Genomic DNA, 18072 nt, shown 5'->3' with positions numbered 1-18072 from the left:
AAGGGACGCGGACAAACTCGGGCTTCCGGGCGACGGGGGCAGCCGGCCGAACTCCGAGCCACTTCCTGCGGGACCGCACCCGCCGCGGCCCAGAGGCTCTTCTGGGCAAGGGGCCCCCTGGCTCCCAAGCTCCAAGCCCAGTCCCGGCTCCCGGAAGCCAGCGACCTCCACTCAGCCCCCTGGGTCTGAGCCACTCACCTGCAGCCAAGAGCTAGGGCTCGCGCGACCGCGGGGACGGGCCGTCTCACCTGGGCCAGGTGCGCAGCGGCGACGAGCCCGGCGGCGGCAGGTGCAGCCCCGCCCAGCAGCCAGGGCCGGAGGGCGGACCCAAGAGTCCCCCTTTGCGCCCAAGTCTGGCGCTTAAGACTGTCCTGCTCGCAGGCGTCAGGAAGCCTCGGAGCTGCAACCACCCCGCATGGGGGCACAGGGCCAACCAGCCCGACCAGCCAGAGAGTCTTGGACCCGAGGGACTCCTCACAGTTTCCACTGTCCCCAGGGGCACCTTTGGTGGTTCTGCCCCTCCTCCCCAGTTCTTCCTCCAGGAAGCCTGCCTTGACTCCTGCCCCAAACCCCAAGTGTGGGGAGGGTAGGACCTCAGTAAAGCACCCCTCACTTGGGAGCCCAAGGAATGTTGAGAGGAGGACCAGGACACTACCACATTCCAGACCTTTCCCCATCTGGACTCCAGTTTCCCATCTAGCCCTGAGGACAGACACAATCCACCAGTGGCCCAGAATCAACAGAAAAAGTGTTCATTTTACTCTAGAAAGTTCTGTAGACAGAGGGGAGCCAGAGAGGTGGGGTCAGGGTCCCCTGGCCGGCCAGGAGGGTGGTGGGGCAGGACCTGGGTCCCACAAGTCAGAGGGAGTCTCAGAAAACGGGGCTGGTTTCCCTGTGTTGAGAGGCACCCCCACCCCAGTTCTGTGGGTGGCAGGGGTCAGTTCATCTCAAGTCAGGGCTGTCCCAAGTCTGAGCCCTACCAGACGGAACCGGCCTCACAGACCCCAGCCTGCTGCTCACAAACACCTCACACACACACTGGCCCTCCAGGACCCCACATAGACACAGACTTGCCCACATGGACCCCGGCCTCCTGGTACCCCGACATATGGCGTGAGCGGGGAGGCAGCAGGAGGCACTGGCGTCTCCCAATGGGCTCCGGCTCTCCTACACCTCTGTGCTCCTGGAGCTGGAGCTGCAGGCAGGAAGGGCATGTTGGGGGTCCGGGCCAAGGCCCTCCCTCCAGCCCCCCGGCACCCCAGTCTGCCTCCCTCCATCCGATGTGCTTCCGCACCACATCTTCTCCCGGAGCATCTGGTACTTCTCCTCCAGGACCTTGTTCTTCACGGACTGAGGGACGTCAGGCACGAACCAGGCCGCGATGAGCTTGATGCACAAGGCCACGTGCTGGGGACAGGGCACAAGGGCTGGCTGGAGAGGTCAGGACCCACCTAGCAGGGGCTTCGGGGTGTGGCTAGAGAGAGCTGCCCCACCCCCCGACCCTTCCCCCGGGGCTGGCCCACCTCAAAGAGGATCAGGAAGACCAGGCGGATGGCCAGGAGGACCCAGAACTGCTCTGATAGGCTGTAGTCCTGAGCATTGCGGTAGTCCCGGTACCTGGGGTGGGGAAGTCACGGAGGTCAGGGGCCAGATCATCTGAGGATGCCCGTGGGGGAGGGGGGATCCAAACCTGCACTGGGTCACATTCTCCGAGCCTTCCGTCTGGATGGGGTCCTGGAAGTCCTTGGTGTAGAACACAGACAGGCTGTGGTTGACGTAGCCTGTGAGGCAGCTGGGGGAAGGGAGAGCAGGGGCCAGTGAGGGCTGCGGTGTGGCCCCTTCAGGCTCGCAGGGTGGTGCATAGCACAGAAGAAAGAGGGCCGGGAAGGGAAAGGACTCAGGGTGCCCCCGCCGGCCTTCCCCACAGGAGTTTCAGGGAGCCGTCCAGGGGAGAGGCCTGGAAACCCATCTGTAGCTACAGCCGACCCTTGGAGGGTTGGAGGCGCCAGGTAAGGAAACTCTTCTGTCGTCTCCTGGGGAGCAGCCCCAAGGGTCTGCCTTTGGGAGGGAGTCACTCTGGTGGGGTCTGCTCAGGAAACAGCTGGTTCTGGGACCTTCCTTCTGCCACCAGGGTCCCACCACCGCTGCGGTCTGCAGGTTGGTATAGGGGCAGGGCCACCCCCATGCTCCGACTCATGACAACCGCAGACCCTCCTGGCAGCATCAAGCGCTTCCCCCGGGGTCCCCTAGGGCTGAGCCGCGGTTTTCCAGGGGTTTTCCCAGGGCCAGTTTTCCCAGGGATCTCCAGACAGTCTGAGGCTCCCCCAGCGCCCCCTTACTCGACAGTGGGCTGGGCCCCCGTTCGGCACGGGCCATAGTAGTACTTGTACACCACTCGGGGGATGAACTCGGACGTGAAGGCGATGACCATTCCATTGGCAATGACAGCCAGCACGCCGATGGTCTCCAGCACCTGCAGCCAGGTCCCTGGGCCACAGCAGCGGGGTGAGGCATCTGGCAGGTCAAGCCCTGACCCTCCAGCACCAGCCGCCTCACCTCCAGCCCCCCTGCCCAGGCTGGGAGCCTCAGTGCTCGGGGGGACCTGCTCACCTCTGCCTGTGCCACTGCTCATGGCAGCCGTCGGCAGCCTCTGATGAGGCAGACATGGACCAGGAGGGGCTCAGGTCTCCCCTGACCCCCATCTTCTGCCTGAAGCCCTCAGCTGCCCCCAGGTTTGCTCCACTCCGGGGTCAGAACCCCTTAACCCGGGCCTAAGACTGGGGCCTCCCCTCCTACTCCTACTTCTCTCTCCCTCTGCCCATATCCAGCATCCCACCCCCTCTGCCCTTCCCTGACACCTGGCCATCTCAGAGAGGACAGTCTGGGTGACAGAAGCCACATCATCGTCCTGCTCTTAGTCCCTGCCCCCAGCTGCTGGACCCCTCCCTCCTCCAGCTCCCTGCTCTCAGAGCCCAGCTCTTCTGCCTGGGCCCCCAAGGGGGCCGCCGTTCCTTCAGCTGGCTCCCGCAAGGTGCACGCCAGCCCTGCCTCTTCCGAGCACCAGCCCCCTCAGGCCGATTCCCAGCCTGGAGAAGGGCTGGGGGCTGTCTGGGGAGTGAGGGGGCTTGTCTCGGAGAGCTCATTTCAAGGAAACCGGCACGATCTGGTCCCAGCAGCCCTCGCCGCCCCATACCCAGCCAGAGGGCCTGTGCCCCTCGCCACCCAGTCGGGCCCCTGACCGATGTCTTTGGCCTTGCGGGGCACCAGGCGCCGCTGCAGCCTGACCATCTTGATGGCGTCCAGGCGGATCTCCACGAGGTTGCTGAAGAGCGCAAGCAGCGGGGCGAGCGGGAAGGCGGCCACGAAGATGGTGGTGAAGCCGTACTGGATCACTGGGGGGTGAGGCTGGTGGTCACCGTGCTCTGCGGGGCACACCCCGCACCTGACTGCCTGCCCCGCCCACCAGGCCCCCAGGGCCTGCCCTGCACCTGGCTGCTGACGGGCCCGAGCCCCGGCCACCCCACGTACTCATCTCCATGAACTCATCGAAGAGGCTGAAGGTGCCAACTGGGTTCAGGAGGTAGTTGCGCCACAGGCCCCTGAGCTCGGGCTCCCCGGACGCACGGCCCAGCCTGAACCGCGTGAGGCGCCACTTGTGAGCCAGCCACCTAAGGGGCGAGCAGAACAAGCGGGGGACGGGCGGGTGCTGGGGGTGGACGGCCTGCACGCACGAGGGCTCCCCGGGGCGAGGCGGGCACCGGGACATCCCTGGGGGGGTCCTCACGGGCTCAGGTACTCCGCACAGTTGCTGAGCGTCTGCTTTAGGCCCATGATGATGGCCATCTGCAGGAACAGGTCCATCATGCAGCCGCTGAGATGGCACTGTGGGGGCAGGGCTGGGGGTCAGGTGTGGGGCAGGGCTGCGGGACAGGGAGGCTTGTGGGGAGGGCGGTGAGCGGCAGAACAGCAAGGGGTCCAGGACAGACTGACCTCCTCCAGCTTCCACAGCCCCGCCAGGCGCACAGACTTCCCGGGGTGGCCGTTGATCCTAGGAAGGACAGTTGGGCTGGAGGAGGGGCGTGGGACGAGGCTTCTGACTGGGTGGGGTGGAGCAGAAGAAGAGAAGGGGGAGTGGGGCAGGGAAGGGAAGAGCGCCTCGCTGCGGGGACACAGAGGCTGGGTCCTGGAAGCTCGGCCCACACCCAGACGCGCCCCTCCACACGCACTCGCACATGGGCACAGGTGAAAGCCCAGCTGTCCACAGGCTCAGACAGGTTCCAGGCAAGGCCTGTCCGGAGCGGCCGCAGTTTCCCCCCACTGAAACTATGCACATAGTTTAAAATCACCTACTTTCCATCACATGATAAAAAATACAAACTATATTAAACCAGAAGTCAGGCTTGTGGTCGACGGTCAGGAAGACAGGCTCACTTCTAAGGGCTTGACCACTGAAGAGTTGGATTGCAGGGTTGGGCCAGAGGTCCCCGAGACCCCGCACTGTCCCTTCCCCAGCTGAGCTCCAACCAACAGTGACAAGTGTCCTTCTGCCTCCAGGCAAGAGTCGAGGGACTGACAGAGCAAGAGGTCCTCATGGGAGAGATGTGGCCCAGAGCAAAGCCACTGGCACACGCCTTTCTCAATTATGGACAAGTGACATCTAGGGAAAGCCTTTAACAGCAAAATCAGAGACCAAGTAAAGAAAGTGCATGACCCCCCCAAAAAAAAAGAGCATAAAAAGAGCTTGGAAGAAACATAAGTGATACCAGAATAGAAGGAAAAAATGAGGCAAGATCCTCAGAGAAGACAAGCCGTGGCGTCCCGGTGCCACGAAGCGGACACCATGGAGGAACCGTGCCGAGCGGCCCTGGAAGGAAGAGCATAGAAGTGTGACAGTCAAAGGGCTGGAAAACAGAGTCGAGAAAAACTCCCAGAATCTGGAACAAAAATGGGAGGGAAAAACAGCAAAGAAAACTAGATGGTCAATGCAGAAGGTCCGGTCTGCAAACAAACAGAATTCTAGAGAGGGGAGCAGAGGGAACCAAAGACACTAGATGTGTAAGAATCGCTTGGAACTCAGGGACCCAAGGCTCCAGGCCCAGCAAATGCCTGGGAGTTTCTTTCCACGTGACTGATACTGAGTCTACACGGCAGGCCTGCCGCAGGCACTAACTCAGGGACATCAAGCCCTTGTGCCCCCTGCGGTAGAAACAGGGAGCAAACATGCGCATGGGGCCAGAGGGGACGTGGGGAGCCTGGGGGACCCGGGTTCTGGGCTGGACGGTGGAGCTGCCACGTGGAGGAGGGAGACTGAGGACAAGCCTGTGGGCATGGTAAGGTTGGGGTGCCCAAAGGGCATCTGGACCTGGGAGTCTGGACTCCAGGGAGAGGTCTGCAGACAGGAGTGCGGGCCTCACTGGTGGGTCTAGATGGTGTTTGAGATGGCGCCTGCAGTCCTGGGAACAGATAGCAGCGTGTTGCGACATTTAGAGGCTGGACGAAGAGGAGAAGCCGGCATCTGGGAAGGCTAGAGCAGGATCCGGGAGGGGGAAAGCAGGAGCAGGGAGGATGGGCCGTGGGGCGTGGTGGGGAGAACATTCCTTGAAAGGAATGGGACAGGATGCTTGTGTGGAGGTGGAGATAATACCGGACCAAGATAGGTGCTGAGGAGGCAGAGGGAGAGGAGAACTGCTCCAGCAAGCCCAGGGGAAAAGACCCACCAAGACACCCCGCTGAGAGGCTTCTGAGGACGGCCTCCCTGAGATTAGGGTTGGAAGACGTCTACCTCCAGCACGGGCTCCGTCAGGCCCTCAGAAAGAGCATCCGCTTCCCTCCGTACCCCTCCTCAGGAAGCGCCTGGAAAACCGGGGGTCTCCTCCACGGCAAAGAGCCAAGGGTTCCCAGGACAAACAGTGCCGTACAGCCCCAAGGGGAGGGGCGGTCACCTAGAGGGCGTCTCCAAGGACAGCCGGGGTCTGGGGACTGCCTCATGCCTTTGAACATGCTTGGAGGACTTGGGCTTAAGGTTCCACTGGAGTTTAAAATTCACTGGCAATATGCGTGTGTCTTTTGCAATTTAAGCAAATACACAGAAAGAACAAATGGAGCAATTATTTTCTTCAGAACAAAATTCAATGTGTTAAACCAAAAAAATGTTCATTTCACTTCTAAGACAGAGCAGGGGAAGTCCCTGTGAGCAGCTTTACAAGGCCCAGCGTCGGAAATCAGCCCGACGTCCACCACCTGAACGGATAAACCCCAGCGCATCCCGCAAGCCAAGGCTCATGCTGTGGTTTTTTAAAAACGAGGACTTGGGCGCCTGGGGTCTCAGTCACTAAGCATCTGCCTTCGGCTCAGGTCATGGTCCCAGGGCCCTGGGATCGAGCCCCATGCTGAGCCCTGCATCTGGCTCCCTGCTCAGCGGGAAGCCTGCTTCTTCCCTCTACTGCTCCCCCTGCTTGTGTTTCCTCTCTCTGTGTGTCTCTCTATGTCAAATAAATAAAATCTCAAAAAAAAAAAAAAAAAAAAAGAAAGAAAGAAAACGAGGCCTCACCCCCATGCATATGTGGGCCATGCCCATAGTACGTTTCAGCACCATGAGAGGATAAAATTATGTTCAGGACAAAACGCTGTATGTCAATAGGTGTGTGTGTGTCCTTGAATGTGTGAAAAATTCTGGGAAGACCCACACAATGGTTATGGGGTCACCTCTGGGGATGGGGAATAGAGTTGGCGTCCCTGGGGGATTCCCCCACACGTGTTTATATTGGGTGTCTGCTTGCTCCGAGCAGGAGTTTGAGAATGAAGACGAGCGGGTAGCCCCACTTTAAGGGGAGGGCTAGACGGTGCACGAGGTGGAGGGAGGCCGCCTCACCTGCCCAGGATGAAGGCGATGTAGACGAGGGACGAGAAGTGAGCAAAGAACTGGAGTGTGAAGAACTTGATTGTGAACTTGCTCTCGCGCTCTGAGAAGGTCCTGGGCTGCTCTAGAATGAGACGTGGGGCTGTCCCTCGCCCATTCCTGACCTGTCCCTATCCTGACAACTCAGGAACACCCGCAACCCTCACCTGTCTGCCAGGGGGGAGAGGCAGTAGAGGCAGCAGGAAGGGCTCCCTCCCCTGTCTGGGGATCCAAGACCCCAGCCCTGAATCCTCCTGTCCCTTTTTGCCCACCCCCCCCCCCCAGGTCCTTCCTCTCACCAAAGTCACAAAGCTTGAGGGCCACATACTTGTTGATCTGCAGGACGACCAGAAAACAGAGGGCTTACTTTGGGCCTCAGGGGAGGCCCTCCCCCACACCCCCTCCATCCCCACCCAGCCACCTTGGTCATGATGAGGATGACTACATAATGGACCAGGGCCCCGGTCACCACCACGGCTGTGGTCACCTGCTCTTCTTGGAAGAGCAAGGCGGAGTTGAAGAGGGCAGCAGCCAGCACACGGTAGACCACCAGGAGGTGGGCCATACCAATCATGAGGCAGATCTGTGGAGGGCCAGCCGGGACAGGGCTCCTCAGGTCGGCTGTCCCCGGCCCTGGTCTCCAGCCCCACTCCGGGTTCTCCGGGAGTACCATGAACAGAGACAGGACGAGGATGACCGAGCTTCTCAGGTAGGAGTGCTGGTGTGGCCGCAGCTCGTAATCAGGGCAGTTAATGAACTCAAGCGCCATTTCCTCCTGCGGAGGGCATAGACACACCTCAGACGCTGGGACACCTGCACCGCGAGGGAGACAGGCCCCTGGATCACCCCGCCGCCTCACCTGGTCCTCATCCCACCCGTACAGGTCCCAGTGCAGGACCACCCGGGCGCGCTGCCGCTTCCAGATCTCCAGGAACACCGTGGCTGCAGACGGAACCAAGAGGCGACACCACGTGCTCCCGGGGCTGGCGCCATGGGCGCAGGGGACAGGATGGCCCCGGAGCCCAGGCTGCCCCCCAAGCGCCCGACTCACCCCACAGAGCCATGAAGATAGCAAAGACCACGGTGCCCTCGTTGTCGAAGAGGTGCGTGAGCTGCGGAGAGGGGCGCACCTATTGCTGCCGGCCCTGCCCGGAGCCGGGAAGGGGGAGCCCAGCTCTGCAGGGGCAGACCCTCAGCTTCCCCTCCTCCAGGAAGACAGGCTGCAGCCGAGCCCCTGGGGCGGCAAACCTTGGCAAAGGTGCAGGTGTCCGAGAGCTGCTGGTACCTACGGCTGTGGTCGCCGCGAGGGCACAGGAGGACGTCGTGGGCCTCACAGATCTCCTTGCTGAGGGGGCAAGGACCGGGCTGGGGGCGGCTCTCCCCAGACCGCCCCGCCCCCGCCCGCTCCACCCGCCCCGGCCACGCCCCGGCCGCCCCGGCCACGCCCTCGTCCGCCCCCGCCCGCTCGGGCCACGCCCCGGCCACGCCCCCACCCCCACCTGATCTGGCTGGCGTTGAACAGGGAAAAGCCGCTCAGGAAGACGATGAGGCCCACCACCGCAGCGGGCACCAGCATGTAGGTGTACCAGCCGAGCCAGGCGAAGTACAGGGCCACCTTCTCGCCAAAGTAGTCCCTGGGGGCACAGCTGACCCGTCAGGGCCAGCCCCACCCGGGTGCCTCGCCCGCCAGTGCCCGCTTGGGGTGTGCCACGGGTGGGGGCGAGGGGTGCACAGCATCCGTGTGTCTGGCCGAGGAGCACAGACACATCTGTTTGCAGGGGGCACGGGTGATTTGGGGGGCATTTTCACCTGATGTCATCAATGGGCTGGCAGCGGACCATGTTTCTCCACTGGGCCCAATTCTTCTTCAGGCCTTCCTCCCCCTGAGCACCAGGGACAGATAGTGAGATCTTCCGTCTCTATCCGGCCCTCCTGCCCTATCCAGGCAGGGCCATCCCTTACCTTGTGCAGGGCGAATCTGGTCTCAAAGACACCACTCTTCAACAAATCCTCTAACGTGTCTGGTGGTCACAGGGAGTCGGGTCAGAGGGGAGCAGGGGTGAGGGGGAGCCCTGCCCTGCTCTCCCCATGTCAACACCCCTTCCGGGGGGCCGCTGCACAGGCCACCTGCCATCCTGTCCTTACCACCAGTGGCCGTCTTGCTGTTTAGTACAAAGTTGACAATGCGGATTCTGGAACATAAGAGCTGGTTCAGGTTGACTCTGCCTGACCTGGGTGGACCCCACCTTCCATCTGGCCAGGTCCCAGGCCCCTCTGTGTCCTGGTGGAGCCCCCAGCCTGCCTGCCTTGACTGCCTGGCCAGAGCCCAGAATCTAGGACTCACCAGGGAGCTCTTCCCCTGACCCTCTTGAGTCCTCCTGTGGCCCAGCTGCCCCATGACTCCATGATGGGGTTCCCTTGGGGGAAGGCCCTCCTCTCGCAGTGCTGGGTCCTGCACCATCCCCTCCCAGACACTGGGTCTAGACCCCCCCCACCTCCTATCACACCCCCCACCTGGAGCCCCCACACAGCCAGAACACATTCTAGGCCTTTAAATGAACAAATAAATCCTCATAGGCTGTGAGCCATTTTGCCTATGGGGAGACGGAGGCTCGGACAGGTTGAGAACCTGCCCAAGCCCACAGAGCCAGGAAGTGGCACAGCCAGACATTTGACTGCAGAGCCACAGTCCTCCAGAACATCTTCCTGTAAGACGTGGTCCCTCTAATGTCCCAGGGCACTCCCCCAGCCTGCTTCTCCCAGCCCCCACCAAGGTGCCTCTACACGACCAACCACTTGCACCTCCCAAAGACCAGCCAGTTCTGCATTCGCAGGAGTCCTCCGCCCCCATATCCAAATTCCAGGAGCGTTCTTGGCCAGTCTGCAACTGACCAGGTCCCAGCTTAGCTCAGAGGGGCCTGGGCAGAGGGGAGGCAGGTGACAGAGGAGGGATGGGGGGAGGGTGGGTGGGGAGGTGCAGGAGGCTGGACAATCAGAGGGGAGAAGGAGGTGCTTGGAGAGGAGAGGCTTGGGTGTGTGGGAGGCCGGGGACAGATGTCTGTGGAGGGACATTTGGTCTAGAGGGGGGAGGTCCGGACCCACATTCCAGGTCTTGGGGAGATGACAGGACAAAGTAAGGAGAGACAGCCGGGAGATCCTCCTGGCCTGTCCAAACCCTGCCCATCCTTCAGGGAACGTGGTCACATGCAACCTTCAGAACACACCATGAAGCGAGAACCATCTTTATCCCATATCACAGACAGACATGGACACTGAGGCACAGAGCTCTGTCCCTGAGACCTCTGACCTAACACCGTGCCTGCAAGCCTGACTGGACCAGAAACACAGGAGGGCAACGGTCCTCCTGGCCCCAGTTCTTGCCCAGCCTCTCACCTGGTGGTGGCTGGGATGGGGGTGGGCCTGGTGGGCTGCACTCTGGTGCCAGGACCCTCAGGCTCCATGAGGAGAGTGTGGTACAGGTCAAAGATCCTGCCGTCTGCTCGGATCCCAAAGAACACCTTCTCACCGTCCTCTATCATCTGGGGGTGGGAGGGAGCTTGGGGAACTCCTCTCCACTTTGGAAGCACCCCCCTTGGTGCACGGCCACTGGCCTGTCCCTTCTACTTAGGGCACAAGGCCACAGCCATTGTCCCCAGACCCCTCCCCAGGACACACCTGTCCCCTGACCCCAGCAGCTCTGGCCCCCTGCTCCACACCAAGGCAGGCCCTCCGCCAGCCCACCTTGTAATGGAAGCCCTTTCTCTCGAGCTCTTCCAGGAAGTGCTGCTGCCGCCGGACCTGCCCTGCATTTCTCTGGGTGCAGCGGTCAGCCACGAGGACATAATCCCACCGCTCAGGGGCCTCAGTCTGGAGGAAGGACGAGTGGGGCTGGGGCTGGCACAGGGCACAGGCCAAGGGTGGGACTGAGTCTGGCTGGGGCCCCGGGGGAGACTCACCTCCCCAGGCCTGATCTCCATCAGCAGGAAGCTGTCACCTTCAGTCCCAGTCAGGATCCTGACTCTCTCCTCACCCTGGGGGCAGAGGGTAGAGGAGGACAGGATGGGGCCAGCAGCACAGCACCTCCTGGGCCAGTGCTCCAGCCCCAAGGGGGAAACACAAAGCTGGGGGGCAGGACCACAAGAGAATAATAGGTAGTTCCAGGTGCGGCTGGGGCTCAGTGCTAGGACACCGTGGAGGGCAATGGGCGGGGAGGCCCTGGGTGACTCCCACAAAGGTCTGTTTAGAAACATCAGCAAAGGGGCGCCTGAGTGGCTCAGTGGGTTTAGCCTCTGCCTTCGGCTCAGGTCATGACCCCAGGGTCCTGGGATCGAGCCCCACATTGAGCTCTCTGATCAGGAGGGAGCCTGCTTCCCCCTGCCCCTGCCTGCCTCTCTGCCTACTTGTGATCTCTCTCTCTCTCTCTCTGTGTCAAATAAATAAATAAATAAATCTTTAAAAAAAAAAAAAAAAAGAAAGAAACATCAGCAAAGAGCTCCTGAAATCCTTCAGAAGAGACAAGCAGCAAATAGGCCTCACAGAAGAGGAGCGTGGGAGAGCTAGAGCTGCAGGTCAGTGGCCCGGAGCCATCACCTTCTGCCCTCTCGGTCACAGGCATGTCAGTGGCCTGACAGCATTGAAGTCAACAGACTCCGCATCATGCACGGATTGGGGAAACAGAACTGCACATCCTAGACCACCCAGCCCGGCCCATCCGGCCCCAAACACAAGGAAAAGGGTACTCACAGTAGCTTATTTCATATAAAAATCGTGCAAATAACCCTAATTCCCACTAGCACATGGATGGCACAGCAGAAAACCTCCCAGCAGGAAGGAGGACTGGCAGCCGCCACCCATGGCCCCCGGGGACCCACAGGACAGGGGTCTGAGTTTAGAAAAAGGAAGTCCAGGGAGACTCCTGCAGGAGTGCTGTAGGTGCACCGGGACAGACAGACGGGTGCTGAAATCAGGGGCAGAGCCTTAACAAAGGGACCAGCTATGCACACAGCCTCCAAGCCTTTCCCCACAGTGCCACTGTCCAGCTCTCTGGCGCAGCCCTGACGGGTGTCACGAGTCCTGGCCTCTCCTCGCCTCCTCCCTGCAGACCTGCCCTCGTGGACTTCATAACCAGTGAAGAACGTGTGGGCGGGGAGAGAAGCCCAGCAATGGCCCCCGCCCCAGGTGATGAAGGTCCAGGTCTCCATGATATCGTTTAGCTGTGACCCCCTCCCCCGCCGCCGATGCACTGTAACCCGGTAGTATGTAGCCTCCTCCCTAAAACAGATCCCTTTCTCAGCTGAAAAGGCCTCAGACTCAAGACTTAGGTGGCTGCGAACAAGGAGGGACAGAGGGACCGTCACAGATGGGAGGAGGCTGGGGAGACGTGAAGGTAAATGCTGTCCGGGATCCTGCACAGACCCGGGCCCAGGGCAAGGACGCCAGTGGAAAAGCTGGTGCCGTCTGAGTCCCGGCGGCCGGGTGGTGCTCTCCGTGCTGACCAGAGCCCCGGGCGATGGGGCTGTGGCGTGAGGGGGAGTGAGGCAGAGGGTTAAGAAAGCCTCCCGCTATCTTCCTACACTTCACAGTTGTCCTACAACCACAGAAGTGGGGATAGGGGCAGGGGCCTCAGGCTTCGCCCACTCTTGGCAGGTAGGCAGACAGCAGGCTGTGAGGCTGACCCACAGTGCCCCGGGCCCCATTGTGGGGGCACTGAGCCACTGAGGGGTGGCGGTGCAGGACGTAGGGAACAAGGGCAGATGGTCAGGTCACAGGCTGAAGAGGAGACACCGGCTTCAGAGCCCAGAGCCCGGGTTGCCCACACCATGTGCCCTCAGGCCTGCCCGCCCCTCCCCACCTGGTTGCAGGAAGCACCCCGTGGCCCAGTGCAGCGCTGGGCACTCTGTGTGCACCCATGAGAGGATCCCCGGCTCTCTTCCTAGCTGGCAGCTCTCCCGGGAGGCACAGGGATCCACAGAGTCCCAGGGCTAGGGTGCGGCTGACACACTGGGGGGCGGGCTCACCAGAGCACCCCATTTCGCGCCTTCTAGGCTGGCAAGTTCTGGCCCTGCCTGCCCCTCTGTGGGCACTGGGCTCCTGCCATGGCCTCCTGCCAGGCCACCACCCCCGCTCCGGGGCTTGGGAGCTCAGAGCAGCTGGTGGCTGGGTCTCTTCTCCAAGCTCCCCCCAACAGGACTTCATCCCCGCTGAACCGCCCAGCTACTCCCCTTTCCCTCCACAACCACATTCCAACAAGCTTAAGGCCTGCCTCCTTCAGAAAGCCTCCCTGGACTGCTCCAGCCAGTCTGGCCTGGAGGGCGGCCAGCTAAGAAGCAAGCTGCCCTGTCACACTTGAATTTAAGATACACAGCAAATCCTCTGTAGTATAAGTATGTCCCAATTGTGGCATGGGACACACTTGTACTAAAAAAGAGATTTTTAATGTAAAAATTGAATGTAACTGGGTATCTGGTTTTTATTTGCTTCAAAACCTGCAACCCTAGTCCAACTCCCCAGCCACACCCATAGGCACAGCAACTACTGGCCCCAGGATGGGACCTGGGTCTGCCCACTCCCTCAGTCCCAGTTGCAGAAGACAGAAAATGGCGTCCCATGCCGCCATGGGACGGCCGGCTCTAAGCCCCCCGGTGCCAGGGTCTTCTGAAGATGGGCCTGATACAGACAGTTGCTCTGTGCCCCAAGGCTCCTGGCGCTCCCGCATGGCTCATCAATTCTAAAACTCCTGTCAGAGGAGGAGGAGAAACCTGCTGTTCACAGACTTGCAGGATGGCGGGGGGACCCTGGGCTGAGGTGCCTCTGTCCCCACAGCACGCAAGGAGGGCATTCAGGTCATCAGCGTCGGGTCCTGTGGCTTGTCTACCATGGGGCTCAGTAAGTGTTGTCCTGGGGAATTGGTGAGTGCCACCGATGGGCAGGAAAGACCTCATGTGCTTGACTTCGGACCTGGAGGAGGCTCTCCCTGTCTCCCTGCCCAGCCCCGAACTGAGCTCCTCCAGCAGAGACGGCCAGGAGAGACCCCAGCATCAGCGTGGGCCTGAGGCTGAAGACCAGGACGAGCAGGGGAGGGAGCCGGGAGCCCAGGGTGGGAAGGAATGACACAGGGATCCAGGCAGGCGAGGGAGCCTGGGAAGAAGGGCCTCTCCCAGAGCATCCCTCCAAGGCCCGGCAGTGGTGGGGAGGTGGGCACCAACTGAGTCACAGAAATGAGGCCACTGGGCCTGGTGAGCTGTTGATCCGGACCACCCCTTTCCCGACCAGAGACACTGCACACCTTTGGAAATTACCCAGAGCCTCTGGGGAAGGGCTGACTTGACCTCCTCTAAGGGTTGGCATGTGATCCGGACGGTGGAGAGTGATGCCACTGAAGGTATGCGATGGGCACTGACCATGGATCTTGGCCACTGCACAGAGGGACCCCTGTGTATACTGGTCAGCCCTCGGCAACGGGCAGGCAGCCACAGGAACAGCCAGGTCACAGCCCGCCCCCCCCACCAGCTCCAGTCCAGCCACCCCTTCCCGGCAGCCGGACCAGGACCAGGTGCTGAGAATCGGCTCCCCATGTACTCTGGGCTCACCATCCCCGAGGTCACCTGCTGCACACAGATCCCCTCTGTGGGCCATGGCCACAGCCACAGTCTCTAGGATCAGGCTGTCCCTCAGTCCATTTGTCCTCTAGGGTGAGAGACCTTCACAGATGGGGACCTCGTCCCCACCTCCAGCCAAGGCAACTGCTCAGTGCTCCCTGAAGCAAGGAGTCTGGGGTGCCTGCGTCTCCGTCCCCCAAGCTCTACCTCCAGGGTGCTATGTGCACCCATTAGGCTCCCAGCCCCCAGGGCAGGGACAGGGGCTGTCCCGACACACTTAGCCTTGGAGATCCCAGCCTTCCCTGCCCTGTGCAGGCCTCAGGCGAGGTCTTGCACAGATGAGGGGTACAGACTGGGAGACCCTATTGTTCTCCCTCTAGTCCTTCCAGAGTCCACCCCCCTGCAGGCCACACGCCTAGTGGGCCAGAGCCCAGGGCTTAACACAGGCCAGAGTCCCAGGGGGCTCACCCACTAGTTCCCAATGAGGGGACTCCTGGAGACACTGCAGGCCCCAGGAGACACTCCCTCCACTACAGCATAGAACATGAAGGGGCAGAGCTGGGGGAGTCCTGCCCCCGTCCATCCCTTCCCAGTGTGGTCCCATCCCCAGTGGGGCTGAAGACACTGCTGTGCAGACATGACTGTCCCCCAGCTCCTGAGCAGGGGGTCTACACGGAACACACATGTGTGACATTACCCCAGCAACCAAAGGAGCACATTGAGGCCTCCCCTCACTGCCCATGTCTCATCTCACCCTGAGGTCACATTGTGACCTCTGGCTGGGCCCCATGAGCACCCTGCAGTTTCCTCCTCCAGCAGGGGGACCCTCCTGCCCCCACCAAAGTGTGTGGACACAGAGCAGCCCACCCGTGCTCCCTCAGCATTCCTGGGAGATGAAAATATGCATGCACAGGACCTGAGGGGCAGCAGGCAGTCAGTGTCCGGGACCCGGTACTCAGGACCTCCCAGAAATTCAGGACTCAGCACCTTCGAGGACTCGGTAATAAGTACTCCTGGGGACTCAGCACTTAGCATTTGAGCTTAGCAGAAGCATAAAGAACAAGAGAGCAGCCCGAAGGTGAGGCTGGGGGTGGGCAGGAGCCAGTCATGGAGGCTGCTGGGGCAGCTGGGGCACTTAGTCCGCTGGGGGTCATGGGGAGCCGTGGAAGGGACTGGAGCAGAGAAGGGCGCGCTCAGATCCAGCCCAGGGCTGGAGGCCCAAGTCCTCCCTGCTGTCTGCTCCTACATTGGCATACGTCCCTATCTTTTTCTTTCTATTTTTTTTTTTACTTGAGAGAAGGAAGGAGAGAGTGAGCAAGAGACCACAAGCAGAGGGCAGCAGGCTTTCCGCCAAGCATGGAGCCCAGTGCGGGGCTCGATCCCAGGACCATGAGCTCATGACCAGAGCTGAAGGCGGGTGCCTAACCTCCTTCGTCACCCAGGCGCCCCTGCACATGTCCCTTTCAAAGCTTTGATTCCTTGCCTCAACCAGACCAGGTGCTGCCCCACTGCCCCAGGCACCCCCAAGTCTGTCCTTTACCTGAGCTTGGGACTGGCAGGGAAGGAAGGGGCTGGCAGGGCTCAGGCTGAGTGAGGTCTGGCCATAGGCCAACCTGAGCAGCCAGGTGCCAGAGCTGGGTCTGGCAGGCTGAGGAGGCGGTGGGCGAAGGTAGGGAGAGAGGCCACCTGCTTGGCCCACACTGGGAGGGCCCTGGGGAAGCTGAGTGGGAGGCTGGTTTCACTCTCCACCCCAGCACGGGCCTCCTCCCGGGGCCAACCAGGCACTGGCCCCAGCCTGGATGGCTTCTTCCTTGGCAGAGGGGAGAAAGGATGTCTTCCTAGGATGTTTTCTTGCCTGCTTCCCTGGGGGTCCACAGCCTCCTGCTCTGCCCCCCAAATCAGAACCCAACAGCCCCCAGTCAGCCCCCAACCTCTGCCTGGGGGAGGACTGAGGGAGCAGAGGGCTCAGCTGGCCACCCTGGGCCTTCCCCAACCCTAAGTCAGCCCATCCTGGAAGCCAGAGCCCCCTTTCCCTTTGCAGGACAGAGCTGCAAATTCTGGGGAGGGACACGCTCTCCTCATCTCCGTCTCACACAGGCGCAGAGGGCCTGGCCTGGGGTCCCCAGTATCCCGGGCTGGGCAGGAGGAAAGCTGCCCTCTGTCTTGCTCCAACCCCCAGCCTGCCCAGGGACTCTGTCTGGGCTCTGGCCACCCTCCCCTCAGCCTTGCGGGCTGCAGGGAACCCCCACAGGTACTTTCCAGGTAATCCTGGCAGGGCTCCACAGGTGTGGAGCAGGGCGGGAGGGGGGCATGGCCCGGCCACAGGTGTGGATCCCCGCACGCTGGACTCACCTGCATGCTGGCCTTGGAGTCTGGCTAGCCCTGGAATCTCTCTAGGGGCTGGCATTCAACTGGAGTGTGGCAGCCAAGCCAACGGGCGGGAGAGTCCTACCTGACTTCCGCCTGGGACTCACCCCTCCCTCCTTCCTCTCTCCCGCCTCCCTCCTCCCGGTCCTGCTCCATGTGAACCTTCTGCAGGCACACCCCAGGCTGGAAGGAATACCTCTTCCCTGCTCCCAGGGACCTTCCTAGGGACTGAGTCATGTGGGGACCCTTCCCCACACTTGAGGGCGTCGCCCTCACCTGCGGGAAGGGTTCCCCTGTAAGATGGACGTAGACTGGCCTCTCCCTCCTGAGGGGAAGCAGCATGGGCAGGACACACGAGGATGCCCCAACATCCCCCGCTCCCTGCTCACCTTCATTCTTCCAGACCGCAGGCCACACTTGCCCTCCAGAGCATCTGGCCCTTGCCTCCCACCCCCCCAAGTCCAGTGTTGATTTCCTTAGAGGAGAAACTGGGGCAGGGAGGATTGAGGATGAGAGAGACCCCAGGAAGAAACTCCCACCCTGAGCCGCTGCTTTGTGGACCCCATCTGGGGGAGGAGGGAGCTGGCCCTGGGCTGCAGGGACCCTGTGCTCTAGGCAGCAGCTGGGGAAGGCTCTGGATGCCCCCCGCAGCAATGTGGGGGGCTCTGGCAGTTGCTCCAAGGCTGAGGACGCAGGGCAGTGGCTCCACAGGACAAGGCATATGGAAACATGGAACGGTATGAGGAGGCACCCCTGATGTCACAGGGGGCAGGGAGCGCCCCCAGGGTCAGGGTCAGCATCCTGCAGCCCATGCAAGCCTGCGGTTCAGACCCAGCAGCGGCACAGATTTGCTCTGTGATCATGTGGCCCCACCGCACCCCCATGGCTGCCTAGGGGACCCCATGGCAGGCTGTGACAACAGCAGGGACCAGGACTGAACTGAGGTGGCGAAGACAAGAGAGGGAGCAGCAGAGAACCTGTGTGACTCTGACGGAGCAAACCTGGACACACACATTAAGACTGGTGTCATGGCAAGCCCCAGTGGTAGTGGCTTCAACAAGTCCATTTCTATATATACAGACCTGGCAACATACATATTGCTTTTTCCATAAATGAAGTCTGGGGCGGGCCAGTCCAGGACTGGAGTTAACTTGACTTGCTGCTCTGCCACCTGAAACACTTGGTGGCACCACATGGCTCAAAATGGCT

The 18072-nt window shown here is 61.2% G+C and overlaps 2 protein-coding genes across 3 annotated transcripts; both read right to left on the bottom strand.

Annotated features, from left to right (window-relative positions):
- Window positions 1–1160: 1160 nt before the first annotated feature.
- On the bottom strand, window positions 1161–8932 carry LOC116880566 (anoctamin-9-like). Of its 2 annotated transcripts, XM_032879866.1 has the most exons (19): window positions 8861–8932; window positions 8708–8781; window positions 8398–8532; window positions 8147–8243; window positions 7950–8010; window positions 7758–7840; window positions 7569–7673; window positions 7320–7481; window positions 7198–7234; window positions 6872–6983; window positions 3991–4048; window positions 3785–3882; window positions 3529–3668; window positions 3240–3392; window positions 2340–2487; window positions 1691–1792; window positions 1524–1617; window positions 1295–1407; window positions 1161–1195 (listed from the first exon to the last, which is right to left on the bottom strand). In XM_032879866.1, the coding sequence occupies exons 2-19, from the start codon at window positions 8737–8739 to the stop codon at window positions 1168–1170; spliced, it is 1758 nt and encodes a 585-aa protein (XP_032735757.1). In that variant the 5' UTR covers window positions 8740–8781; window positions 8861–8932; the 3' UTR covers window positions 1161–1167. The 2 variants fall into 2 exon arrangements, with proteins under 2 accessions (XP_032735757.1, XP_032735758.1); XM_032879867.1 differs by lacking the exons at window positions 8398–8532; window positions 8708–8781; window positions 8861–8932 and having other exon boundaries at window positions 8184–8300.
- A 1273-nt stretch (window positions 8933–10205) lies between these two features.
- On the bottom strand, window positions 10206–16854 carry LOC116880237 (anoctamin-9-like). The gene is made up of 4 exons (XM_032879104.1): window positions 16849–16854; window positions 10855–10929; window positions 10640–10765; window positions 10206–10394 (listed from the first exon to the last, which is right to left on the bottom strand). Exons 1-4 carry the CDS (start codon window positions 16852–16854, stop codon window positions 10206–10208), a joined length of 396 nt encoding a protein of 131 aa, XP_032734995.1.
- Between the last annotated feature and the right edge of the window lie 1218 nt (window positions 16855–18072).

This window comes from Lontra canadensis, unplaced genomic scaffold (assembly GCF_010015895.1).
Source record: "Lontra canadensis isolate GAN:19392208 unplaced genomic scaffold, GSC_riverotter_1.0 scaffold66, whole genome shotgun sequence".
NCBI lineage: Eukaryota > Metazoa > Chordata > Mammalia > Carnivora > Mustelidae > Lontra > Lontra canadensis.
Note: the sequence above shows the minus strand (reverse complement) of the source record. Positions and strands in the feature narration are given on the sequence as shown.

What these genes read in the sequence shown, in the direction of transcription:
- LOC116880566 (XM_032879866.1), bottom strand. Translation starts at nt 8,739, where the DNA reads ATGGTCCGCTGCCAGCCCATTGATGACATCAG. An exon ending in TCATCCTCATCATGACCAAG is followed by an intron (nt 7,235 to 7,319) that starts GTGGCTGGGTGG and finishes GTCGTCCTGCAG; the next exon opens with ATCAACAAGTATGTGGCCCT. An exon ending in GAGAATGTGACCCAGTGCAG is followed by an intron (nt 1,618 to 1,690) that starts GTTTGGATCCCC and finishes TCCCCACCCCAG; the next exon opens with GTACCGGGACTACCGCAATG.
- LOC116880237 (XM_032879104.1), bottom strand. An exon ending in TGGAGATCAGGCCTGGGGAG is followed by an intron (nt 10,766 to 10,854) that starts GTGAGTCTCCCC and finishes TCCTTCCTCCAG; the next exon opens with ACTGAGGCCCCTGAGCGGTG. An exon ending in GAAAGGGCTTCCATTACAAG is followed by an intron (nt 10,395 to 10,639) that starts GTGGGCTGGCGG and finishes GGATCCGAGCAG; the next exon opens with ACGGCAGGATCTTTGACCTG.